This window comes from Periophthalmus magnuspinnatus, chromosome 11 (assembly GCF_009829125.3).
Source record: "Periophthalmus magnuspinnatus isolate fPerMag1 chromosome 11, fPerMag1.2.pri, whole genome shotgun sequence".
Lineage (NCBI taxonomy): Eukaryota > Metazoa > Chordata > Actinopteri > Gobiiformes > Gobiidae > Periophthalmus > Periophthalmus magnuspinnatus.
The window spans coordinates 11,366,071-11,393,885 of NC_047136.2; the positions used below are offsets into that span (position 1 = coordinate 11,366,071).

The following is a 27,815-nucleotide window of genomic DNA, read 5'->3' on the forward strand; positions in this document are numbered from 1 at the left end:
CAGAAGGGCAATTTAAGCACAAATATCAACTCTGAAGTGTTTATGCTGCAGTGGCACAGATCCTGCACGAGTCAGGACTTTTGAGCACAATATAAGAGCTTCAGGAAACGCGCTGTTACCACCTGGTTACACGAGCCCAATGTGCTGCATCATTGGATTAGAGATATCACATTTATTCATTTGTACTTTTTATGTAAGAGATTATAAATTCTATTTTATTTGTGTATTAACCTAACATTTTTGTACTATTTAAAGGTCTTATATTACAAAAAATGACTCTTGTGAGCTTACATTTAGTTCAGTAGAGATTGGCAATTCCATGGCTGAAATCATCCAAATAACTCTGGTGCTGTGTATGAAGTTTAAAAACACAGTGTATTACCTCATGACATCACAAGGTGGAAGAGAGTGTTTTCTGTTTAAGAGAAGAACAGAGCCTAAATATGCAGGGTTTGTGTGTTAAACATGTGTGAATGAAACAAAACACAACTCCAGGCATGTTTGTGATGAGGAAACAACATTAAAACATAGATCAGAAAATAACATTATACTGCTCCTTTAAAGCTGCCATGTGTAAGTGTGTTTTTAACCCCTCTCCTGGCCTTTGTTCAGGCTCACCTCTGCTCTGTGGTCTTCCCCTCTCAGGACGACACTGTCACATGATCAAACACGAGTAACGTAGATAGCATAGTGGTGAAAAGTGAGAAGGGGTGACCAGGCCAGTTTACTTACAGATGGTAGCTTTAAACCACCTTTATGTAATGTCAGTGTAGCAATCGTGACGACATTCTGATATCATACGAGTTTACATTTTGTTTAAGTTGTGGTTGTCATGGTTTCAATAAACAAAGAATAACAAGTATTTAGCAAGAATCTGTCAGACTGCAGGAGGTTTCCAAAAGCCTGCCTCAAAACGTTGCATACAAATTGTTAGCCTATAAAAGTGATTGATTGACTATGATCTCATAAAACGCATCGCTGCATCCCAAGTTTGACAAATACAGAACAATAAGCCTTTTTTCTTCTCCAAATTGCCTTAATCTCATTAGTTCTAAATCAAAAACATTGCAAAACACAGAACCATATAAAAATGATTAATTGACAATAATGTGATTTGACGCCCTATTGATTATTTGCTGCGTAGTGAAAAAGTATGGGAATCTTATAGGATTATCCGAAACTCCCTTTAATCAGTGAATCCACTAATTGCCCATAATCCCGAGACTCAAAGATTAACTGTCTAAACACTCAGTTTGAATAACAATAGAGCATATTGTCCCTACATCTGGCTGCTAGTGCAGTGTATCAGTAGCATATTGATTAAGTCGGGTCACTCATCGCAGCTCTTCCTGATGCAGTTATTTCATCAGAACAAAAAACCCAAACATAGTATTGATTTGCTCCCGACTGGAGATCTTGAGCTAAAGTTTCATGAGCAAGAGTATTTATAGCTGTAGAATTCACTCTATTGTAGGACTGTGTCATTAGTCAAATTTAAAAACACGATTTCAATTGTCACTCTATCCAACTACAAGAATGTCCTAAATCTACACAGGGTTATAAGTGTCACAAAGCATTACTAATTAAATATATTAATTCTATACTTTCTACACAAGTTACTTTTGACTGTATAGAAGTAAATGTTTCAAATGAGCTCAGTTTTCATAATTATACATTTTGCTCAACCAATATGTGGATATGTTTTTACGTTTAGGGATATATTTTTTTATTTATCCTTAATGATATAATGTCAGTAGGCTGTGTGCTCACTGCATCTCAAAGCTAATTGTCACTTTTATTAAAATTGGAAAACAAATAAAAAGCAAATTCAAATTAATTAAAATAAAAACTACCCATTCATTTATTTTTTTATTTTTTTTTATTATTAATAATTTTTATTTATTTATTTATTTATTTATTTATTTATTTATTTATTTATTTATTTATTTATTTATTTATTTATTTATCATATGTAGAATACTTTTACATACACTTTGTGGCAAAATAAGCATTAGCTTTCTTTCCAAGTACAATAGTGTCCTTTGGTGAAGTATTTATTTTATTTGTGTAGTTTTTAACATGCTGTGAGTCACATCCACCCGCAGCTCCCTGTCCACTGCCTTATCTTTAAATATGTATTAATTAATTAAATAATCGGACAGGAAGTAGTGATGCTAACAGTGAGGTTACAGGGCGTTGTTGTGCACAGACATTTATCATTTAATAAGAAAGTTAAAAATCCATTGCTACAAATTTGCAAGGCGCCGGTCCTATTTCGCAGTGGTAAATACAAAGTGAAACGACTTTTTGTAGTTGTGATTTTTTTAACCACAAAACCTCAACCTCTCTCCGGAGTCCTTTCACGGGCTGGACCCAACGACCTCGCAGCATCTGAATTTGAATACACTCTTGTTGCTTATAATTAGGTGTTCATTATCAGAAGTGTCTAGCCTGCTTTTTCAACATTCCCATTTGGCTGTTTGCGGTTTGCACAGGGCTAAGCAGGCAGAGCCAATACAAAGTGCTATGTCAGGCAGAAGCAGGCGTGAACCCCTCCAGCGATACGGCTCACTAGGGCTGAACAAGCTGCCCGCGCTCCAGATTATCCATGTCACTGCAACCCAAAATGAGACCGGAGATTTGCAATGTATCTGACAGCGAGGGGTATGTATTACTACGAGTCCACCGACCAATAGGGTTTGACCATGACAGCCCTGACAACAAGAAATACATGGGTGAGACTGATCCTGGCAGTGCTATTAAAATAAATCTGAAAATATATGTATATACACAGCCCATCAGAGGCAGCATTAACTTCAGTAATTGCATCACTCCGGTCAACATCATTTACTTTGTTTGGACACTTCTGAGCACTGCAGTCTGGGAAAAACCCACATGAGCTGTTTTGGAGATGCTCTGAACAAAAAATGTATCATATAATTTGCCTAATACAGTGAAATACTAATTAGACCTGTCTTTGTCAAAATTGAGAACCAGATGTTCACTTTTGCCAAAACACTCACATATTAAAAAGGCAACATATGAGTCATTATTTTGAAAGTGCAGCATTGTTCACAGTACGGCATTAAACTTGTCTATATCCATGGCAACAAGCAGGTGACATTCCGAGGCCAAGTTAAAGGTCAGATCCGTAGAAAGGCGAGCCCACTCACTGTGATAATGGATGTTGTTCAAGGTATTTTTGGCAAATAAAAACACCTGGAATAAAGAAGTTATTGTTACTGCTTTCGTGCAGACAAAGAAAACAATAATTGCTCTATGGAGACAAGCCCCCTCCATCCAGAAGTTACATTAGGTGCCTTTAGGTTTTGCATGGCATTTTGTTTAATCCTAATTCATGAATGCATAGCTGTAGACAAATGTAATATTATTGAAAATATACAAGATGTTATCCAATCAATGCAAATGAACGGGAGGGGCTCTTGACTGTTTACTGTGAGGAAAGCTGGGTGGACAGATAACTGCAGTGGCATAATGCAGTGTTTACCATGTTCGGGTTTAATTACATTGTGTCAACGAGCTGCTAATACGCTCCTCGGCGTGCATGACAAAACTACATATTTTTAGCATAATATAACGCCTTTAGAGGGCCGGTTATCACACTGCAGGGTCATCATTATGAACGGTCAAACTTTGCACTTAACACCACTTAGAAACGAGTTGCAATACACATAGTGGAGTATCTGACATGTAAACATACAGTAGGCGCAGGACTGTTTTTTTCTACAGAGAAGTGCTTTTCGGACGTGGCTCTGATTGGTCCGCGCATCTATAGTGGGCGGGGTTTACGATTGTGGGCGTTTCACAAAACCAAAGCGCACACAAGCAGCGCATTCATTCACTACGGATCTGTCTGAGTGACTACACCTTGCAAGAGTTTTATCGCTCTATCAAACTACTAATGTTTTGATGTTTTTCCTGTCGTGCGTCCCAGCTCTTTTGGTTGCATCCCATTGAGTTTTGCACGTTTTTCCATTTTGTACTTCTTTTTTGTTGTTGATTTTTGTTACTTACCAGAGTTGTGCACTGACTGGTCTTATTTGCAAGCTATCTTCGCTCTCTCCTGCACCGCCAAAACATGGATTTGCTTTGGATAGCGGGCTGCCTCCTGAGCATTTGTGCGTGGTGTGCGTCTACGGAGCGGCACAGCGTCTATTGGAACAGCACCAACCCAAAGTGCGTAAATATCCCTCTTCTCTCACTCTCATAGTGAATGAAAGCGTGCAAGACTTCCACAGATTCGCTGGCAGGGTTGTTTTGTGGCTTCATTTGAAAAAGTGCTCATTTCAGTCTACAGGAGTGAAGTAAACGCAGTGCATATTCACGCTGTGGAAATTTGTAATGGTAACAAGTAGCGTCTGTTGTAATGATAATCTTAAAGCCAGTTGGGAGCCTCTCTCGCCCTCCCCCCTTTCCCTTATCTCCTGCTCCAACCTGTTATTACGCAGCACTGTTTACCTGCGGCTCTCCTCTTACCTGGCTGGATTTTAGTCAAGGCAAGGCACTCATTTCTAAACCAGATTTTGAAGCTAGTTGCGACGCGCTTTGGAAAGACCTTTTGGCACAACTTTACGCACAGAGTTAAAGCAGTGTATATATAGGACGCAGAGTGTGAGTGAGGCAAGTAAGGTGGATTTTATTGGCTAACAGTGATTTTAGGTTATTTGCTCCATTAAATATGCTTAAATTAGGCTAAATTAAGTTGCTATTACAAGAAGATGCATTGACATTTGGATGCACATGATATTTTTGTGCATATTTTAAACCAATGAAAGGTCTTCTTAATGAACCCAAATGTAGAAAGTCACAATTTGGAATGTGTATGACCAATATTATTATGAACTCAACAATGCACATGTAATATTATAAATTGGTGGATTTCTGCATGTTTTTATGTGAGCAAAAGCCTTAACAGAACTATATATTATGCTTATCTCTGAACCCTATCTAGCCATTCATTACAGCCTGACCGGGTCCAAGTGCTATTAGTATAGATGGAAAAGCTCAAATCGAGGTTGATAGCTAGTTGTTTTCATTCATCAGTACCAATCCTACGGGGATACTTAAGTGTTGTTTTTACCAGGCACTTTAGATTGTGCTGAAATCTCTTTTGCAATCACCTCCCCATCTGACATCACATTTTCAGCTCCGTATGACCGCCGCAGTGAGAGGCTCCGAGTGCGCCTCTTAAATCAAGCAGATATGGCACGGGGGTTCGCCTTGGCCGTCATGAGGACATAGTGGTGGTCATATATCACGCTGGTGAGACAAGTAATAATGTTTGGTGACAGAGACTGAGGAGGTAACTTGAAGCCAGCCCAGTAGGTCAGACACATCCACAAGCTGAGACACAGGGAGACAGATAGAGGGAGGAAACATGAGAGCTGAACTGTACGAGATTGTAAAAAGTAAAGGGTCATGCAGAATAAGTTGGGGTCAATTAGAATTATTGTTAATAATAGCTGGGGTGAAATGGTTAAAGTGCACAGCGGGTTATAGCAAAGAGGAGGCAAGCACTGACAGGACTGTTGGCTATAAGTCAATATGCAACATACATCACACCAGGGTCACCGATCAATCATTGCAAGGTCAATATTTGTACTGCAGTATTCTGGTACTTTCTGAGTTGGTTCTATATTTAACATGGATAGTTTTTTTTTTTTATTATTGTACTTGAATCTATGGACCAAAGTTATGCCAATCTGGAAGGTCCACTGACTGAGAATGAGTAAAATAGGCAGTATTACATGTAGAAGTAGCAGTCTTTGTAGTAGAAGTAGTAGTAGTAGTTCTAGTAGTAGTAGGTCAGGTCTTTAACTGGACTATTCCAAATTAGAGCTAAACCAGATGTAAATTAGCAACTTGCAATTCATATCTAGTTCTACCAACAACAACCAAAAGCAGACTAAATTGATTTCAGCAAGTATTTGTACTGCAGAGGAATCACATACATCATTACCACAGAACCACTGCTATTCCCCTCTACTACTGGTCTGCTTTTTTCTTTAAGTGACATGATTGTGCAGTAATAAAGACAGAAACTTTGAGTACGTTCTCACGCAAGGAGGTAGATCCAGTTGTATTTAAAAATGCAATGATTTTTCAAGCCCACCCACTCCATCTTAATCTGTCAATCAATGTCAGACCAACACACATGCGTCAACTCGAGGCTTTATGTTTTAATATTCCCTCCCGGGCTTCTAACAGTTTTGAGAATGACACTTCTCAGTAATAATTGCGGTGACAAATCTTCTTCTTTTTTTTGTTTTTTTTTACGTCAAACGGAATGAAGTCGTAGATGTTGTGATTGTAAATAGCGTTAATCCTTCTTTTTCAGCTCTCTGGAGATGACAGAGCTAAATCAGACCCCTTGGCGACTCTTAATCCTTCAAGTTTCTCTGTTTTTTCATTTGCTGTTTTGACCCATTTCTTGTTAATATGTTACTGTGGTGATGTCTAACATTGTTTCATGATCTATTGTATGTTGTTGTTAATAGTACTGATCTCACATTGAGTTTGATGTCTCCTGTGTTTAAGGGGTTCAGTAACACGTGTTTGCTCATACATAAACTCACAGGTCCTACTCAGTACTGACTCATGCCTGTGTGCCCCAAGGCTTCCTGACTGTAAAGGTCATCCAAGTTTGTTGCGTTTAGCAGAAGCTTAACTTTTATCAAGGCACTGAGCAAAGCCAAAATATATTTTACAACCATCTGCTTACCAATTACTGTTTTCACTGGTTCAAACTCAAACTCTACACTAAAAAAGACTTGATACTTGACTTTCTTGACTTTGCTGATTTTGATACCTTATGATAGGTAACAATCGCTCAGTTTTTATGCGTGTTTGTCCACTGACCTGAAGGTTGCCGGTGCGATTCCAGCTCCCACAGATGAATGCTGTCGTTGTGTCATTGGGCGAAACCCTTAACCCAACTTTCCCCCCAGTGTTTGCGTACATTGCTGTGTCAGTGTGTGAATGGATGAGTGGTTCCTTGATGTAAAGCGTAAAACAATTCAGGAAAAGCTATACAGTATTTAAAGGTAGTACATTTTTAAATTAGTACCTAGCTTTGTTTTTAATTATCTGCCCTGGGTATTGATTTTTTTATTGTAATATTTGACATTCTTACTCGTAATGTTCATACCAGATGCCCCAACATCTTTCATCCATGTTTGGAACTAGCAAAACTATCACAACTATCACGACTCCTTGGCTTTGGTTGTCAACTTTAAGAATGAAATTGAGAAGCGCGCCCTCCCCAAATGTACAATAGCTGTGGCATTACTCTTCTTCAAACAAATTACACATGACATATTGCTCCCCGGATAGTGCGGCTTACTTAACTGTTGAAACACCCCCCCTTCCCAATTCTTCAGAAAGTACCCTCTATGCAATCCTATACACTTTGAATGTCCCACTGGAGCGCCATTGTGTATAATGAACTCTATATTTCAAAATAGTCTCAATTGGGAATCTTTATTGGAACCAGGAATGTTATAAATTTGCAGCAGTATTCCCGGAAGGACTGTCAGTGTGTTGAAGTGAGCTCTGTGAGGGTATACCACTGGACTAGTGCGTTTTACTCGGGGAGTGTTCATTCACCACATGAGCGGGATGGGATGACTCAAGCTGTACACATTAACCCAATCCTTACCAACTCCAGCTAGCTAAGATTAAACATTACAGATGATGGTTATTGTTAAGTTCTTTGTGAGCTGTGAAACCAAATAGTGCTTTTTGTTTGTTTTTATATATATATATATATATATATATATATATATATATATATATATATATATATATATATATATATATATATATATATATATATATTGCAGTAGTAGTTGTAGTAAAAGGACATGGCATTCTGACCTAAGATACTACACTCCTTACAAAGATAAGATAAAGATAAAAAGTTATTATATGTTTTTTTGTAAACTTGAGAGATGTAAGGAATTCAGTTAAAGCCCCACCATGTTAAAACAAGAAAAAAGACTATTAGTTGTTCTGAAAAACTTGGAAAACCATGTATCCTGGTATGGAAAAGTTGTTCCTTTGACTATAGTATTCCACACTATGGCATATAACCCATCTATCTCCATAAAGAATGTCCCAAATTATGGTTTTAACTTTCTATTTCCATGTAATAATGCAGGTGATGTGCTTAGTCAGACCAGTACCTCGCCATGTATCTGTTGAACTTCTCCCGTTTCTTTATTTTTTGAGTAGAACAGAAATACAAACAAGACTGAATGTTCTGTACAATACCCTCCTTATGCGCTGTTTTCTCTCCTTGGGCACGGTTTGACCCCTCTGTCTCTGGGACTGCCCCGTACCTGTCTCTCCCTCTCTCCTTCTCCTCCCTCCCCCCTTTTTCTTGGCTCGACTTCCCTTCTTTTCAACTCCTGTGCATCTGTTAACTGTTTCCTGCCTTACTTGCTTACATTTCATCCTCAATCACGGGCGTACCACTACCATAATACAACATACAGAGCTTGACTTTCTAATGGGGCTCTTTGATTTGCTAAAACCACAAAATTAGCTGTTTTCGCCTGCACCTTTGCCGCACCATTGGTCCAATTCATGTCTTTGAAAACACTTTTGTGTGTAGCGGGGCTTAAGGTGCCCACATGAGTGATTTTTGGCGGAGTTTATCCTGTCAATTTGGGCTTTTTTGTCTCACCGCCCATACAAATTAGTCTTCGCGGTGTGCCATAGAAAGGGAGAGGTTGCTGGTGTGACTGATTGGGGAGGTCAGAGGTGGTTTTGGTGATGAAGTGGCCAGGCCTCTATCAATGTGTCAGTCATTTTGTCACACCGGTGGTCCATGAATGCCCCCTGCCACTCAGCGGTGCCTTTCTCTTCTCTGCGATCCTGTTCCGCCTCTGGGAAACTTTTTCATTCCTTCTCCTCCAGCTTCTCTAGGTTCTTTTATCTGGATTTTACAAGCTGCCCCTTTTCAGTCCATTATTTGCTCCAAACTGCGGTGGAGTGAGAGAGTGTGGGCGAGGGGAAGCAGGCCCAAAAAGGTGTGGAATTTTTTTTATCGGTTTTGGCACCCATGGACACCCGTCACACGGCTCTTTGGCCTCTGCTTCACGCTGTCTCTTTCCCAGGCCTGGCCTCCTATGACTTCCTTGTGCTGCTCTAGCCTTTTCAAAAAGCAAATCTGTTTAGCAATGTTCTTAAGAGTAACTTTGAGCTGGACCGTAGCTTTCATTTAAAGCCTCACCATGTAATTTTAAAGCCAGAAATAGAATAAATAAAAGCTTTTTTTATGTTTTTATTGCACTGAAAAACATGCATCCTTACTGTGAGCGGGCTTGCATCTCCACAAACCTGACTCTAGCCTGGAGTAGGAGTGCCACCTGCTTGTCTCCATGGAAATGCTACTTTGGATCCTTGGAGAGAATCATTTTTTCAGTAATTTTGAAGGTTTCTCTTGGTCTTGTAGTTGTTGTAGAATTATTGTCCTTATTTAAAAGACCAAGACACTTGCACTTTTGTAAATCTTTTATTTAAGCTTTGTTTTGTTGGCTACATTTGCAACAACTTTGGTAATATTAAGTTGTAGTAATGAAGAAATAACAAGAGTGCTTTAAAAGGCGCATGGCTTTAGAAAGAGAAAATGTTACTATTCCTCACAAGTGCTTAGTATTCTTAACATCAGATTCCTCATGTTTTTCGGACTAATCTCATCTGACGCCACTTTCTTTGAAAACATAAAGGTTTCCCGTTTCCTTAATCCAGCCTCCGCAGCTCTTTAAACCCACTCACACACACATACACACGCACACACACAAACACACATACACAAAGACCACTCACACAGACACACAAACACACGCACACACTCACGCACAAACACACATCTTCCCTCCATCTTATGTTGTCTGGTCATTTCCCCTTGACTCCCCAGACCAGTGCCTTAATCTGCCTCTATAATCTGTCTGGTGAATTCAATCTACAGAAAAGAGATTGACAAACACACGATAATCGTCTTTTATACACTCTGGGATCTGTACTATTCTCAGGTGATGAACAGGTCAACAGAATGAAATATAAACCATAATATTTGTGGTTAATAATCATTGGTTGAAATAAATTGCATGATATTTTCAACTCCATAGTGTACATGCTAGTTGTAGTGGTAGTTGTAATGGTTTTAGTAGTAGTAGGTGGTAGTAGTAGTTATTTTAAAGTAGTTGCAACAATTTAGCTTGTGTACTTCCAGTCAATGGTGTGCTGGTATCTGAAGGGCTTGTTTTATTGACTGTGTTAGATAGTGAATCAGGCCAAAGGTTTCTGAGCTTCCTTCAGGCGTGTTACACAGTACATCTACACGCTGTCTGTATCCATATACTCCTATGTGTGCCTCTGTGTCTGACTATGAACTACTGCTACTTCCTGCGCCTTCCTGACTTTTCCCGGGAAAAACGTGGTATCCTGTCTGCACAATAAACAATACAGTTCTCACACTTCACTCACAGCATGGCTTAAAAACATAAACCTGGGAGTTGAGTTGGTTTCCTATACCCAAGAACTGGAATAATATTAACAGTGATATTAAGATCTGGGAAATTACAAGAAGTGACAACTGGGATTTATGGGAAATTAAGGAATGAATGGTGTGAAGATGTTTTGTGAGATTGGGAGTCAAAATTTTGAAGTGGTAGGATGTTTATGTACCAACAGAGACTAGTTGGCGACTTACTTCACACTACTACTAGACTACTACTACTACTAGGCTACTACTAGACTACTACTACTACTGCTGCTACTACTACTACTACTACTACTACTACTAGTCTACTACTAATATAACTAGCCTACTTCTACTACTACTATTACCAGTCTGCTACTAACTTACAACTACTAGTCTACTGCAAATACTACTAGCCTACAACTACTAACCTACTACTACTAGCCTACTACTAACTTACAACTACTAGTCTACTATTAGTCTACTACAAATACTACTAGCCTGCTACTACTAACCTACTACTACTACTACTACTAGCAGCCTATGTCTACTACTACTATTAGCCTACTACTAATTTACAACTACTAGCCTACTACTACTACTAACCTACTACTACCTTATGACTACTAGCCTACTGCAAATACTACTAGCCTTACAACTACTAGTCTACTGCAAATACTACTAGCCTACTACTACTAGCCTACTACTAACTTACAACTACTAGTCTACTATTAGTCTACTACAAATACTACTAGCCTGCTACTACTAACCTACTACTACTACTACTACTAGCAGCCTATGTCTACTACTACTATTAGCCTACTTCTAATTTACAACTACTAGCCTACTACTACTACTACTAGTCTACTACAAATACTACTAGCCTACTACTACTAATACTAGCCTACTACTAAATTACAACTACTAGTCTACTACAAATTCTACTAGCCTACTACTACTATCCTACTGCTACCACTACTAGCCTACTACAGATACTACTAACCTACTACTACTACTAATCCCTACTACTGGTTCTCAAATGGTGGCTATTTAATTGCAAGGTTTGATGCAGGTTTAAAAATATTGAATTTGCAACTTTTGTGCATTTGTCATTTGATACAATGCTAACTCTGGCGTTGTCATAGAAACACATAGGAAACACACATGACTCCGCCCACTCAACATCCCATCCATCTCAATAAACTTTCTCCATTGGTCACTCAACTTTTGTGTGTCCTCATCGTCGGTCATTGTACTTCCTATACGAGTTTCTCTTGCTATATTCTAAAACAATGACACACTCTTCAAGCGTAGCCACAGGGAAGTAATTGGCCGTTATAGAAGTGAACCAGGGGAAGCTTCAGATGAATATATATGATCTTTGCTCCTGCCTGGACTCTCCGCGGAGCCATTTGTATCTCGTAAGGGGTGAAGGCAGAAAGGTCAGGGTTGACGTCGCATTTCTCAAGATGCGAATCAATGTACAGAAAAATCAATTGGATTTGGATTGATTCACGGCACATGCAACTTCAGTGGTCAAGGTTTTTTCTATAAACACGAGCGGCTTAATGAACGTTTAAATGGATCCTTATGGAGAGGGTGCAATAGGCGACAAAGCATGGGAATATGAGACAGATTTAGTGTCAATTTGGTGCCTGGATTCGCACCGCCACCCTTCAGATCAGTGGGAAAACGCTCTACCGACTAAGCTACTGTCGCCCCGATGTGTATCTGAATAAGAGCGACCCAAAAGTGAAGTAAACAAAACTAAATCTACTGCGCACTGAGGCTGGTTGGCATTAAAATGTGGGAAAACGACCTACGAACACATTTTCCTTCATAATATCTGAACAAAAGCGCGTTTTTTCCCAACTTTTTGATTCCTCAGACCAAAACTAGAGCGTAGTTAGCTTCACAATGGCCCCTCTTTGCACGACAAAACAATGGTTCGTTTAGAAGATAAAATCAAAGTTAATTCTTCATTCCGTGCTGTGATGTGAGTTCGAACGTCAACATGACTTGACAAACAAGTCTGAGGCGCGTTCTGTTCTCCCACACAGCAACACAGCGCGTGGGCTCGGATCATAATCGAAGATCGAACACTTGACTGACTGAGGGCTGCTTCCTTGTGCGTGTTGTGTGGGATTGAACTGCCTTAAAGGGAAGAGGCAGAGGGAGTAAAGGAAGTGTGTGTGTGTGTTTGTGTGGGGGGAGGGTGTCCCAATCATAGCAGGAAAGACAGCTGGAGAATTTGACAGTAAATCTGACCATTTATAAAACTATTAGTCACAACTTGTTTACTTTTTTATAGTTGAAAGCTTTTTGGGTCAGTGCTCGAGGCGGGACTTATGTAAGGTACACACACAAGTCATTTCAGCAGTCTATTTAGGGATTTAAATTGTAGTTGTGTAAATTGTAGGTGCTTGTAAGCCAATTATAGCTGTAACAAGCCTTCAGTTACCCTATTTTAATCTTGTAAATGTAAAAAAGTATCAGTGTACAGTAGAAATAATAATTTGACTTCCAAAATAATCGTTAAAAAATGCCAACTTTGATAGAAAAAGGCTGATAATTAAAGTTGCGTTTTCGTCAATAGTAGTAGCGCTCGTCGCATTTGTACTTTCACATTTGCATATTTAAATAAAGTATTGAAAAACACCGTGACAAAAGTTGAATTGGCCAAGCTTATGGAGATGCATGGGAATATGATGTTGAGTGGGCGGGGTCATATTGGTCGCCATGACAACCCCATAGAAAGCATTGTGTCTGCTCTTTTGCAAACGCGGTGGGACAGAACAAGTTGCATAGTTGGGATACCACAGCTGCGATGAGCTCTGATTGGTCGGGGACGTCCCGTGTGGGGGAGGGCCCGTTGACACGAGGATCTGGTTTGCTTATTGAGTGATAAAAGATGGACAAGGTGTGGGAGGGGCGCCCTGACGGAGATGGATGGGGCGATGGATAGATTTGAAAAAGAGAGGAGTTAGGACAACGGTGGTTAGCGGTCTGGGTTAACTTAGTGCATCCTTTCTTTTCTGTGATGTCTGAATGATGAGACAGGACAAGATACTTTTCATCAAGGAATGTAATGTGGTATATAACAGCATTAGTGACAGTACCCAGTTGTAGTAGAGTTGTAGTGGCAAAGTAGTAGTAGTAGTAGTAGTAGAAGTAGTAGTAAGGTAAGGCACTATCCATCAAATATGTCTAGTAATTTCTAGTTTCACTTCACTTTTTGATGCTCTGAGCCTCTCCAATCCCTTTGCTCCTTGCACTCCCCGTTCAGAGCGACATCACAACACAATCAGCGTTCGTCCCGCTTATAAAACTGCTACACAACGCATCGGGTTTGTGAAGTTGTAGTGTACAGTTTTGCGCCATGCTTATGAAAAAATAGCAATGTGGGAGTATGGGTGAAGTAGACTTGTGGGCGGAGCATTGGACAAAATCTCACTGCAAACCGTAAAGAGGGTTCAAATAGGGGACAGGAGAGATCCCTAGATTACTCAAACATGCATGGATGGCATTTAAAACCTCTTGTGTTTTTGATGAGGGTGCAATGTTATACCATGGCAGAAATCAAATCCAAAAAAAGTACATTTTGCAAAACAACACCTCTTTAAAATGCAGATTTGTGGTAATATAAAAGTTCTACTAAAGTCTAGTTCTGCATGGTAACAGAAATGACAAGGAACAACATTTGTGACCTTACTACTTTTAAGATCAGCAGGGAAATCTTGCCATTGCCCTACATGTAGCAGCAGCATCACATATAATCTTGAACCCACCAGTAGTAGTAGTAATAATAGTAGTAGTTGTAGTCGTGGTTTTCGCAGTTACAGCATAGCAGTCATTGTACTGTAGGCATTCACATTTCACCAAAATCTTTCCACTCTCACCACCCCACACACATAGCCTTTTTAAATTGCATAAGTCCAGTTTAAAGGACTAATGCCCCTTTCTGTGCGAGAACAATGGTATCCCACACCAGCCCCACCCATGTCCACATCACACCCCCTCGCCCCTTTACTCCGTACCCAGCCATCGCCCCTCATTTTGGCCCTCGCTGTCCACCATAAGCCCCTTAACTAAGCTAGCTCTGGGGACTGATGAATAGGTCCTAGCCCCAGCCTGTAATCCTGGCTCGGACCAAAACGATTAGGTGGTCCGTGCTTTCTGGTTCAGTCATCCATGTTGTTGTTGGTCAGTCACCTTTTAGGTCACTCCTCTGGCATGTGTACAAGCTGAAGGTAAATAGCCCTGTTTACGTGGTCAGTGAGGGGCCCCACGGTGGAAGTTGTTAAAGTTCGTTAGTTAAATTGAATACTGTAAATGGAGCGTGCAGGGAAGCAGAATAAAGGTGAGGAGGTTGGACAAATTGGGTTAGAATACTTAAGATAATGATGTTTTTAGTTTTACAAATGATGCAAGAAGAAGAAAATGTACTTTGGATGTATTTCAATGTTAGCAATGCAGCACAATATCCAGACATGTTTGGCATACCATCACAGCTTTTAAGATAATTGTGAAATACTGGCAAACTTACTGCATTAATCTTGCAGTCCTATCTTTGCTTTTTGTGTAACCAAATTTTATTCAGAAACACACAATTTTTAGTCCCCATAATGTGAGAATTTATGCTGTGAACAACTGCAAATTCTCACATTCTCATTTGACTTACAAAATGAGCAGTATATCCCCACAGGTATAAAACTTTGAAATGTTCCAATGTACACAAACTTTACAAACTGCTTACACCAGCAAATTTAAAAAGTGATTAATTCCCTTAATATAGTTTCACCTATTACATGTTTTAAATGAGATTTGAATTGATCGCTCCACGCACAGCTGTAGTTTGCTCACTCAGGTCCACTTCTTGCTGACTCCGAGGCACTTTACGCTTGTATAAAATCCTAGACCAGTGCTGAGTTGGCGACCGGCCCGACCTTTGATCCAGGCAGGGCCCAAGCAGCAGCATTCCTCTGCCCCAGTAGAGTGCACGGTCGAGGGGGTGATGGATGGATGGAGGAGAGGGAGGGCTGGAGGAGATGGAGAAGAAAGCAAAAAGCTATATAGCCACTAAAGATTAAAGCAGACAGATTAGACTCCTGAAGAAGCTGCGATAAATCAGGAATTCCTTGCATTTGGGAGAGTGGAGGAATGTTAGCGTTAGCCTGTAATGCATTTTTCACCATGTGCATATTTGAACACTTGACATAGCCTTTTTGTTGCTTTCATCTCTGTATTTTTTATCAACATGTATCATGACCCAACTCCCAGATTCCTCAAAAGGTCTGGAGACATAGAAGACATGCATTTTTTTGATACGGGATGTAGTACAAAAACAAGCCAGAGATAGATCTTGATTGTGACATTTTCAGACATAAACAATATAAAACAATATAAACAAGTTAAACTGTTTATTAATGGTTTACAAGTATCTTTCTACTAGCCCCAAGCAGTGATGGTAGAAGTACTCAATTTTGTAACGTGAGTACCTTTTTAAAAAATGTACTTAAAGAGTAAAAAGTAAAAGCAGATGCGCAGATTTTGAGGTCTTATGAATCTTCAAATGTAATGATAGATTTTGATGAAGATTTGTGCTGACCAACAGAAACAGCTGAACATTTTTTTCCTCGCTGTTTTTATTTGTATATTTTTGTTTGCTCAGACTATGAATGTGTTAAAAATAAACCTTCAGCCTTTTCAGCACGTCTTAGACAATAATAAAAATACTGTTACTGTTAATAGTTTTCAGTCCTGCTCAAAAATGTAGTGAAATAGAAAGTACAGATACCTGCTCTCAAATGTAATGAAGTAAAAGTAAAAGGTATCCACTTAAAAATGAACTCAAGTAAAGTACAGATACCTAAATGAACTCGGGTAAAGTACAAGCCCAAGTCTGGATAAAGCTGGTTTTGGAAAGTGGATACATATCTGATTACCTGCACTTAGTGAGCAGATTATTAGTTATAACCAAAAAAGGGAAAGGTTCAAACAAAAAGAAGCACGTTGGGGTAGGGAAGACCACTACCAAGGCATTATACTGGCATTATACTGTCTACTTATATAATATGAGTGCTGTGTTAATGTGGTCTCACCTGCACCAAAACCAGCTAAACAGTAACTTCAGATGGTTTTACTTCCCTCTCTTCTTCTATCAGTCTATCTAGTTGACACTATTTATTGAAATGCAAAGCCCGGTCTGTCCATCACTGTATAATTTGACTGTTATTTCTATCTATATTGCACATACATTCTGATATAATGGGTATCACACAGTCCGTCTATCTTCCAAATGTCTCCCTATAATTACACCATAGATCCTCCGCTTCCTACATCCGGGCTTCACTATCATTAAAAGTGAGAATCCTTGGATAAACAATGCAGATAAATGCAGACAGCTTATTGACATAGAGGGGTAAACGTTTGGGAGAAAACAACAAGAGAGGCTTCTCCTGTTGTTTTCTTGGGGTGCGATGAAGGAGAGTGGATTTGGGCGCCGCAAAGTGGAGGTGGCATGACTTTGTTTGCGAAACCTTTTCCGCACTGTCTTTTGAAGCTTGTTTAGTGCGATCGGTTAATTAAGCTGACGAGGTAGGAACATTTCAATGCAGAGGCGTCAAAGGGGAACAAAAGACGGTGGGATAATTAAAAGTATTTAATAAAAAGGGGGGTAGAGTTGGCCCCCAGCTTGTATTGAGCACAGGCTAAATGGGCTATCCCATTAGTGCAGATTTGAATAGGATCACTGTATGAAGTCTTGTGGTAAATTGCTGTCTTGACCTGGTTTTGGCACAGTTACATTTTGATTTAGTGTTGATGTACTTTTGAATGGGAATGCCCTGCTTATCTTAAGTTTGTGTTTATACTTGTTGGATTTGGTTTGGTCCAGCTAGCCTTGGTTTACTCCAGGTCTAGTCTAGGTTTACTTCCAAGTTCTGTCCCAGTTTTCATGAGTTTCAGTTATTTCCCATTCAAATAATATAATATTTTAAGTTGTCAATTGCGATGGAAACTGTGCTAGATTTTAATCACTCCAAAATCCAAGGATAGTTCTTAATTTCTCATGGGTCTGTGGCTTTTGTCATGTTTTAGTCTGTTTAGGACTATCTGTAGGCCTGTTTTTGGTTTACATTCAGTTCTACTTATGATTAAATCTGATAATGAAGAACTTTAATCTTGGTTTACCCCTAGTATAACCCTGATATAGTACAGATATGGAATAATAGTCCTAGTTTAAACCATTCTCGCTCTACCTCCTGCGTTGCGTATTGAGCGTTGGCTAAAAGAGCTACCCCAGTTGTGAATAGGGCCGCTGTATGGAACTGGCATTGATGAAGCAACTGTAGCATAGAAACTTTTACTAAGTCCAACTTCAAAAGCCATCCCAGCTTAAGGCCTTTGACCCCCTCCCTTTTCACCCACACCTATTCATACCACCCCCCAAAATCTCCCCCATCTAAAGACTCTGGGAAGTGAATGCCTCGGGACATAATTACCACCCTCTGGGGCAACTTTAATACTCCTTTTTTGTCTTTTAATTGCGCCCCCCCGAGACTCTCTTTTGACACAACACATTGGGACCATACTATGACCAGTTTGTAATCACGGTTATAGACGGGATTTTGACTTTCTCTGCATGGTTTATTGTAATCGGGATGATAATTTAGCCAGAGAAAGTAAAACATTTTGACAACTCAGATGCTAAAATAATTTAAAAGCAATTGGCTAATGGAAGATTGCACTGAAAAGATATGTCACTTGAGTTCAGGACGAAACAGTAGTTGCAATGTTGATTTTTCATTTATCCTATATAGTAGCGTAGTGTTATTTCGAGGTATATGGAGAGCCATTTTGTATTTGTATTTGAGACAATAACTCACCAGGCATACGCTGACAGCAGTGTTTTGCTTGCTTAGTGCTGTTATCGATTCGATTGAAGTGGCACTGGGGAAAAACATTTTAGCTGCAATCTGGTCAACACAGCGTGGCAGGCCGAATGGGAGATAAGCACTATAAGCCGCTTGGACTGTGGCGAAACGATAATTATTGCTCTCGAAAGTTGGAAAGTGCGGACCATTATTACGACACAGTTAGTTGGGAGTTTTGCAAGTTTGGTGGAAAAGATTGGTGTTGTGCTTTAATCTAATCATCAAGACTGGAGGGAGTGCTTTCAGGCGGGAGAGGGGGCTTGAGGGTACAAGTCCAGGGGCTAGCAGCTGTGAAATTACAAAGTACAATTTACATTTATTTTTACGTTATAAGTTTTGGAACTACATTTTCCAACTGTAATAGTCAAACTTTTCACCTAAAGTAGATTAAACCATAAAGTCTAAACCATGCACAAGCCCCCTTTTTGATCTGCGTCCAAAACTTTCACCCATTGCGCACTTCCTCCTGCACTGGGGTCTGGGTTGCAGTAATTTAGTAGCCACAGAGTCTGTCCCGTTACGATGGGGCAGTCATAAGGCGGACCCCCGGTAGCAAACAACAACAGCGCTAACCTAACTAGCGCCTGGCCACTTTGATCGTTAATCAGACATATGGACCTTGTCACGCTAACACCCCTGAATGCTACTTGTTACACGCTGGCGTTTTATGAGAACATACCTCCAAAATGAAACAAATGCCTTTTCAGTGGGGCCTGCTGCAGTGCAGACCCCCGGAAGGCTTGGGAAACTAAATTTGAAGTTTGGCTTTGTCACTACCTTCACAGAAATAGATGAACAGAGCTTAGAGAGGGAAAAACTCTCATAGTTAAAATGGCATGAGGTTGAAGAAACTATAGGCCGTACTTAGGAAAAGGCTTGACACTAACACGATACAGATGTCAATACCACAATGATTATATACAAAATAAACTTAAACAATGAAAGTACTGATACTTAAATGAGCTATTTTGTTGTAGTAGGGCTTAGTATCGTTAGGTATCGATTTGTTTGGACAACCCCGATTGAGAACACAAGTGAGCTCCATGAGAAAAAAAACAACTTTCTCTCCAAGTGTCAAAGTCGCAGTGAGTATTTGCTTTGTAGAAACACTCATGTCATCATTTAAGCTAATCAAATCGCTGTAAGAAAGCTGAATTACCGTTGCAGACAAAGCCTTAAATCCTGACTTAGATATTTATTCAACCACTTCCTCTTCTCAAATTTAGCCTTGTCAGACCTGTGTAAATACGCTGCAGTCTACAGTGTGGCGTCTTGCACTTTTAGTTGCCCATTGACCCGTGCGTGTATTGATTCCAAAGGCAACAAAACCCTATATAATACATACAATCTATCTGAGTGTTGTCAAAATATTTAGACCTGTCAAATTCGATCCCCCCCTTTGTCGCACCCCCTGTGGTCTGGGACAGTAGGAGAGGTAAAGTGATAGGTATTAGTTTTGGAGGGAAGGCTAGAGGACATGGGCTGGCGGGGGGTTAAGCTGGCTAATAACCTTTAATGGAGGGAAATCAGGAAGAACGAAGTAAAGACTGAATTAGGTCCAAGTTCACACATAATGGCCACTAATGTAAGTTTGAACCAGATCTAAACCAGAACTAAATATAAACCAGGTCTAAACAAAGACTATAGGCCAAACAGTCTAGACATTTCACCACCGAGACTAAATAGCACATATATACCGTGGCTAATTTTGGACCGAACAGGGTTTAAACCAGGACTGAACCAAGACTAATCTAAGTATAAACTAAGAAGTATAAACTTGTAAGTAAACCATAATTAAATCTCAACTAATTTAAGACTAAATCAGTTCCAAACCAGGACTATAAGAGTTCAAAACTAAACCAGGACTTAAGTAAAGGTCAACGCATTTGAGGTTCCCTTCACATCACATCACAATTGGGACAGAACCCAGACCTAGACCAGGACAAAAAACGGGATGAAACCTAGTATACATTAGAAGTAAACCAGGATCGAATCAGGATCCCAGCCCGAGTCTCTAATCTAGGACTAAAACCTCTCTAAAACTACTTCTAATGCCCCCTGTCCCACTGCTTGAGTACCACTGGTCTAGGTAGCTGCTGCTTTGAGGTTGTTGATAGATGGGAATTACTGGGAAGTGTATATCTTAGCTGGCGGCGTACTACTGCTCCGGGCTGCTGAAAGATGACTTTGGCTGAGAAGAAAGCATTAGCCCCCCTTGAAGCGCCACTCAGTCAGGGGTGGTGGGGACAAAAGCTCAAATACCTTTAGTGACTATTCCCCAGAGATAAACTAATATACGTGAAAGAGGAGCCAGGGGGGCAGAGATAAGACCAGACTTATAAACACTGCATAGTTATTTTAATTGTCTGCATATCTGACATTTCTCACCAGCGTTAAACAGGATTAGAGCTGGTGGGCCCTGGCACTGGATGTTACTGCTGTTAATGAGAACACAGAGGTTATTTTAGTTTGGAGAGTTCAGTCTGACCTTTGAGGTAAAGAGCCTTGAGAGGTGATAAGTGGGAAGTTGGAAGAATTTTAACACCAAAAGGAGAACACTGAAGTGGGAAATATTACTCAAAATAATATGCACTGTCATTTCTCTGTAAGAAGTAGAAGTTTGATATAGTAGGCTAATTATTACCTTTAATACTATAACCTTTACTACTGCTTTTTATACTATTACTGCTTCTACGACTACTTCAAATACTAAATGACTACATGTACTTCTTCTACTACTTCTACTACATCTGCTACTACTATTCCCACTTCCAATTTTCCTAGATCTCCGGCATTTATAATACACCAAATCTGCAAAGCGTAAAAACCTATCTTCTCAAACTCATTCTGAATATGTTTTAGACTATGTATTTTCTGAAACCCTTATAGATGCATTTAGTTCTGTCATGACTACAAATCAGTCTGCTTGGGTCAAAAAGCAGAGAAAATAGTTTGTTTACTTAAGCGGCTGGCTGGTGCCGAGGGTGTATCTTTTGGAGGAGTGACGGGTGGGACACACAGAGGAGCGAGGGGAGGCAGCCTGACTGTCTGTCTGCGTAATGACAGGTCTCAATACGGCACAGACCAGTCCCTTCTGACCCTAATGAGTGGCTTCCAACACATGTCAAACTAACTATTTTTACCCCTCTTCTCCTCTTAAGTCAATTTGTGTGTTTATATACACTACATGCTAGGACAGTAGTAGTAGTAGTAGCAGCAGCAGTAGTGGCAGTTGTAGCCAAAGATTGTTCTGAAGTAAGATAATAGTTATATTTAGATAATTTTACTAAACTAGAAGCAGTCATCTGAATAATAACTAAGGCAAAACATCTGGTATAGTAAAAATTATTTTATTTTCAGACCATTAACTCCTGTTGTCAGGCTTGCTGTCAGTTTGGTCTTAAAATGTTCTTATTAACCCGCTCTACATGATCCTGGTATATTTATTTTGCGCTTTTGCCCCATAAATTAAGATAAAAACATTAATAATAGACCAATCAGGCACCTTCTTTCCCTGAGGTTGCTCCTGCTGCCATTAGCCTGCTCCCTGGTAAACCTGCGAAGGGAAGGGGCATTACCTTTAACAACTTCGCTCCGGATTGGCTCTTTGGTTGCTATGATACTCGCGGTCGGAATTCTAAATATGTAACTCAGCTCCAAATTTGCCTCTTTAATCGCTAGCCCTGATGAGCTTCATTTGACTGGAGCCGAACGCTATGGGTGATGTCTGCCTGTTTATGCAGTCTATGGTCTAGATTTATTACACATAATTTGGAAGAAAGAACCAAAATGTAACTGATTGCAACTAGTACAATGTTATTTAAAAGTTATCCAAGTAAGTGACTAAATGTAACTGCTCTCATTGCTTGCTATAGTAAAATAAAAATGCTCTCTTCATCCCACTCTTGCCGACCTAGTCCCCTCTGGCTTGACTGGCTTACTAACCTTCCACTGTAAACAGCACCGGGCTCTGAGGGCGGCTAGCTGGATCAATGCTCTCAAAAACATATCCAAGGATGCTACGCTAGCTGCAAACTCATCCATATTTATACACATGTTCTGAGCAAATCACGCTATGTGCATTTTAGTGCAAAATCACACCTCCACTTCCACAGCACCAGACCGACTCTCTCACTCCCTCTTTTCTCTCTCTGCTTCCTGATTTCCCTGTTGCACTGTGGCACGTGTTCAATCAATATGTAATCAGCTTTTGAGCCATATATGTGTCACCGCTCAAATGGCATTACCTGTGTGATCGGTCGCCTGCTAGTTATATGACCGCTGCCTATTTCAAACAACAATTTACAACACCATCTTTAAATAACTTTTCGTGAGCCTAATATTGTGCTTATTGTCTTTGATCAATAATGCCGCTTACACAGTTTAACCAATATAGAGGTTAGATAGTAATGCATTCACAGCTTTCTTGTACTACTTTCATATTATTGTCTTCCTAGTTCCATGCAGGCTTTTGTTGATGGTAAGGGTAGCTTTAAAATGCCACTTGACAATACCCCTAGACTGGATGAGTGAATGGTGGATGCATTAGAAAACCATCCCGTCTATAACTTATTTCATATCCGGTATTTAAAACCTCACTGACCACTCATTTCTCTCTGTCTATAGGTTTGTATGGGACGACTATGCAGTAGAGGTGCGATTAAACGACTATCTGGACATCGTGTGCCCCCACTATCCTGAGGGGGAGGTGCCTCAGGTGGATGCGGAGCGATACGTCCTTTACATGGTGGAGCGCGAGGACTACGACACCTGCAAACCCCAGTCCTACGACCAGATGAGGTGGGAGTGCGGACACCCCTTCGCCCCGCACGCTCCGGAGAAGTTCTCTGAGAAGTTTCAACGCTTCACGCCGTTCACGCTGGGGAAAGAGTTTCGCCAAGGAGAAAGCTACTATTATATCTGTAAGTAGGGTCACAGTGTTCAGTTAAATAATGAATGTTAAAAGCATGAATGGATTTTGGTATACAAGTAGACTTAAAGTAGAATTAGCCTTTTCTAGATATCCCTTACTGGGGACAAGACCCAGTTTTCATTATTGATTACGTCATATCCAAAAACAATCTGCAAATGTTAAATCTCATAATATGTTATCTAAAATCCAGTTAAATGAACTTGCAGGCCATCGTTTGGGCAAAAGTTTTTAATGATCGCCATACGTTACAATATAATAACTACTAATAAAGTGTATTCATTTAGCTAAAATATGCATTTCCCAAAATCCATGTTTAATTTTAAAGCATTGTACTTTTCCTTTTAACAACATAATGATACAGTTTTAAAGCAGCTTATGTTATAATTACATTTTTTACTATAACATGCAGTTAGAATTAAACATTGCTTCTCATATCCAAGAGAAATGGTGAATATGTTTAATTTTGCTTGTAATAGTGGCTTTGGGCATCTGTGCTCTGCTGTGGCTGCAATTTGGTTTTCCAGAAAGGTCATAAAATCAAATGTGGCAATTTCTCAAACTTGAATCAATACAGTTTATGCCAACAATAAGAAAAGTTTATTACATTGTTGATCGCAATCATCTATATGGTAGTAATAGTCAGATAGGGTTTCACCAGGCTTGTAATTGGGTCAAAGTTGGGTCGTGTTGATTTGTTGGGACATGATAATACTTGTTGGCCAGTTGACTCGAATCTCCTACGTTTTGGCTAGTATTGTGGCGTTCCCTCTGCCAAAAAACGTAACCGCAAAAAGTAAGCAGTGTCGCCTATAAGCATAATTAGTCACACAGTAGGACATAGGACACACTTGGTCACAGATGGTCTCCCTAAATCTCTGTCCGGCCGTCTGCTGCCTGCCAAGTGCTTGTGTACGGGGGCCGATGGATTAAGGGGCCTATGTGAGGATAAGTGCATTAAGTTGGGATGTTAATGCTTGTCTTCTTGTGCACAGCCAAACCTTTGCATCACCATGGACAGGACTGCCTACGACTCCGGGTGGATGTGGTGGCAGCAGACGGTGAGTGTCCCACTGTGATGACATTTGCAGAATATGACAGTATTGTATGATAAGATGGGACGCAACTTGACAAGGCATATGTATTATTTTAAAGAAATATCAGAACTTAAACTTTAAAACTGGCACTTAGGTCTTTTTATTTGTTATACACATTTGTGAATCCATCCTATTCACGGGACAAGCACAATGAGCTCCCATACTCATCTACATGAAGGTCTAAAAACAGTACCACGTATTAAACTTATTGCATTTATCTTGTAGTCAAGTACTGCATATTACATCTGCATGATTCTATATGATTCAATTTTATTTATATAGCACATTTATATACAACTTCAGCTGCTCAAATGCTTCACATAAAAAGTCAACAAAAAACACAACTATATAGAAAATACGATACATGGGCAAACAATAAAACACCTATAAAAACACAAAGATATCCTGTCTAGCTACAGTTAAATGCCAGGGAGAAGAGGTGGGTTTTCAGTATAAATAATGGGCTAATACTAGTGTTGCAATGCCAAGTTCAAGAACATCAGGAAAATAGAAACATGCAATCAAAAATGAAGAATAAATGACAATTAAAAATAGACTTAAACACAACACTGTGAAACTAGGCTACAACTCTATTATAAGTGTGTATAAGGTTACATATATGTTATGGCTGTGGCTATGACTATGGTTATACAGAACATGGACAGATGTGTCATTTGATAGAATATTCATTCATACAGTTTACATAGCCTCTTTTTGCCCTGTGCTAATACTCAGTTTAAGTAGAGTAACATCTCTGCCTTTGTCTCTCTCCAGGCTCTAAAGAGGCTCGTGTGGCCAAAGCAGGTCCAGGCGGGACAGCAGCGGCCGGGGCGGGGGGTGGAGTTCACAACCCATCCAACAGACTGCCAGCAGGTATGTGGGCCAAGCTAAAGTCCCGTCTAATTACCCTGCCCTGTAGAACTATCATAGCGTAGTATTAAAGCACCAACACGTGGAACTAATGCGCTACTGCTCTTCAATAGGCCCTTATGAAAACATTGTAATTGGTTTATGGCTAGGTTATAAATGAGGTAATCCGAAGGTGGTCAACTGGTTGTAAATCATCTAAATTGTCTTGTCATAATGCATAAAACACAAGGGTGTGGTGGTGTGTTGTTTGCAAACTACACAGCATCAGAGTAAAACGAGGATGCCTCATTCTTAGGGCAACTCAATTATGGAAAAAAAATAAACATAGAAAATCACAAATATTGCATTGAGTGTATAATTGTTCGACGTTGCTCCACATTATGACATTTTTTATAATTATTAGGTATAATAATTTTGCATAATCAGTGAATTTGAACCTTGACCCTAACTCCTAAGTCTAACTCCTAAGTCTAACTCCTAAGTCTAACTCCTAAGTCTAACTCCTAAGTCTAACTCCTAAGTCTAACTCCTAAACCTAACTCCTAAACCTAACTCCTAAACCTAACTCCTAAACCTAACTCCTAAACCTAACTCCTAAACCTAACTCCTAAACCTAACTCCTAAACCTAACTCCTAAACCTAACTCCTAAACCTAACTCCTAAACCTAACTCCTAAACCTAACTCCTAAACCTAACTCCTAAACCTAACTCCTAAACCTAACTCCTAAACCTAACTCCTAAACCTAACTCCTAAACCTAACTCCTAAACCTAACTCCTAAACCTAACTCCTAAACCTAACTCCTAAACCTAACTCCTAAACCTAACTCCTAAACCTAACTCCTAAACCTAACTCCTAAACCTAACTCCTAAACCTAACTCCTAAACCTAACTCCTAAACCTAACTCCTAAACCTAACTCCTAAACCTAACTCCTAAACCTAACTCCTAAACCTAACTCCTAAACCTAACTCCTAAACCTAACTCCTAAACCTAACTCCTAAGACTAACTCCTAAGCCTAACCCTAACTTCCATAATGAATATAGTTGTATTGTGTTAAAGTTCATGTTTACAGCTTAGAGTCATTACAAAAAAAATGCTTCTAGTCTATATTAGTTGTCATTTTACGTTGATTTAAAACAATATTTCAGAACCATCCATCAGTCATAATGCATCTTTGGCCCATAGATCTTAACCATTATCATGTATCTGTTACTGTCACACTGGGATTGATATGAATAGGTTTAGGTTTCCACAATTTCAACTTATATCGTTTTGTCTTTTGTTCTTCAAGCAGACGACCCTGTGGTGATCTTCCCCGATGTCCAGAAAAGTGTGAGGACAAACTCAGCCATCACAACGACGTCGCTCTCGATCTTCTCCTTACTCGTCCCCTTTTCATTATTGCTCCTATTACACTGAGCAGAGACAATGAGACTGCTGTTTACAGACGCTTTCAGGGACTTACAGTGAAGACATGAAGTCCGTAGGGGATCTAACCACTGACTTAAAACTAGAAAAAAAAACAAGATGGCGGTTTTGCCTTGCCCAGTGCTGGCCACATGGACCAAGAAGACACGGAGGTTGTAACGTTACAGTTGTGGAGAATACATGAGAAAACAAGGCCTGTCTTGCGAAAGTGACAGTATTTTCTTGGAAGATTTTCGGATTTCCAAGATGGCCGATGAACAATCAACTTATTCTGGTTTGAATACAAAACCAGTTAACGGTTCCACCCTTGTGCATTGTGTACTTTTGGTTGTATTGTTCTCGTAAAAGTATTGAAAACTCCCTGTGTTTTCTAAATGTAGCAAGGGGATGTTGTCATTCTACCTTTGCTGTAGCACTCCACTGCACAGATCAAACTCCTCATTGCTACGGTGACGTCAAACGCTTTGTGCCACATGGCGTTTTTGTGTACATTTCTGTGAAGATAATTTATGACAGCTGTTTTACTGTAAATACTAAGTAAGTTCTCTCAAAATGTTTACTAGTTTTCCTCCCTTGTATATGTGTGCAAGGAGGAAAAATGTGGCGTGGTTTGTTTTGCTGCCAAAAAAAGCAAATACGGACTTGTTGTGAGAGGCGGGACTTCTCAGATTGCTGGATTTTTGCCACTTTTTCTGCATAAAATGTCAAAAAGAAACTGTTCATGGATGATCTTGAAGCTAACCCTTGTGTGCGATGGTGCTCTCCGAATCATTTTTGTTCACAAATTCAAGCAAAATCACTTAAAAAAAAAAAGACTATATTTGGACGCGGCTTCCAAGTTGCCAAGCACACACCACACTGACAGACAGAAGCACAACAGTGTATGACTACCATTTTGTAAAACCATGAATTCTTGTTACTTATTTTGTACATGTGTAATTAAAATTGTATATTATGTACATAGCCTACATAAGATTATATAAAACTGTTTGAGAAATATGCTAAATGTGAAATTTTCATGTGAAATAAAAGATATTTTTGGAAACTC

General features: G+C 39.7%; 1 protein-coding gene across 2 annotated transcripts; it reads left to right on the forward strand.

Moving 5' to 3' along the window:
* The first annotated feature begins 3,838 nt into the window (after nt 1–3,838).
* Nucleotides 3,839–27,815, forward strand: LOC117378974 (ephrin-A1-like). 2 transcript variants are annotated; one of them, XM_033975684.2, is made up of 5 exons: nt 3,839–4,197; nt 23,068–23,363; nt 24,367–24,432; nt 25,243–25,341; nt 26,631–27,815. In XM_033975684.2, the coding sequence occupies exons 1-5, from the start codon at nt 4,100–4,102 to the stop codon at nt 26,756–26,758; spliced, it is 687 nt and encodes a 228-aa protein (XP_033831575.1). In that variant the 5' UTR covers nt 3,839–4,099; the 3' UTR covers nt 26,759–27,815. The 2 variants fall into 2 exon arrangements, with proteins under 2 accessions (XP_033831575.1, XP_033831576.1); XM_033975685.2 differs by having other exon boundaries at nt 3,871–4,197; nt 26,634–27,784.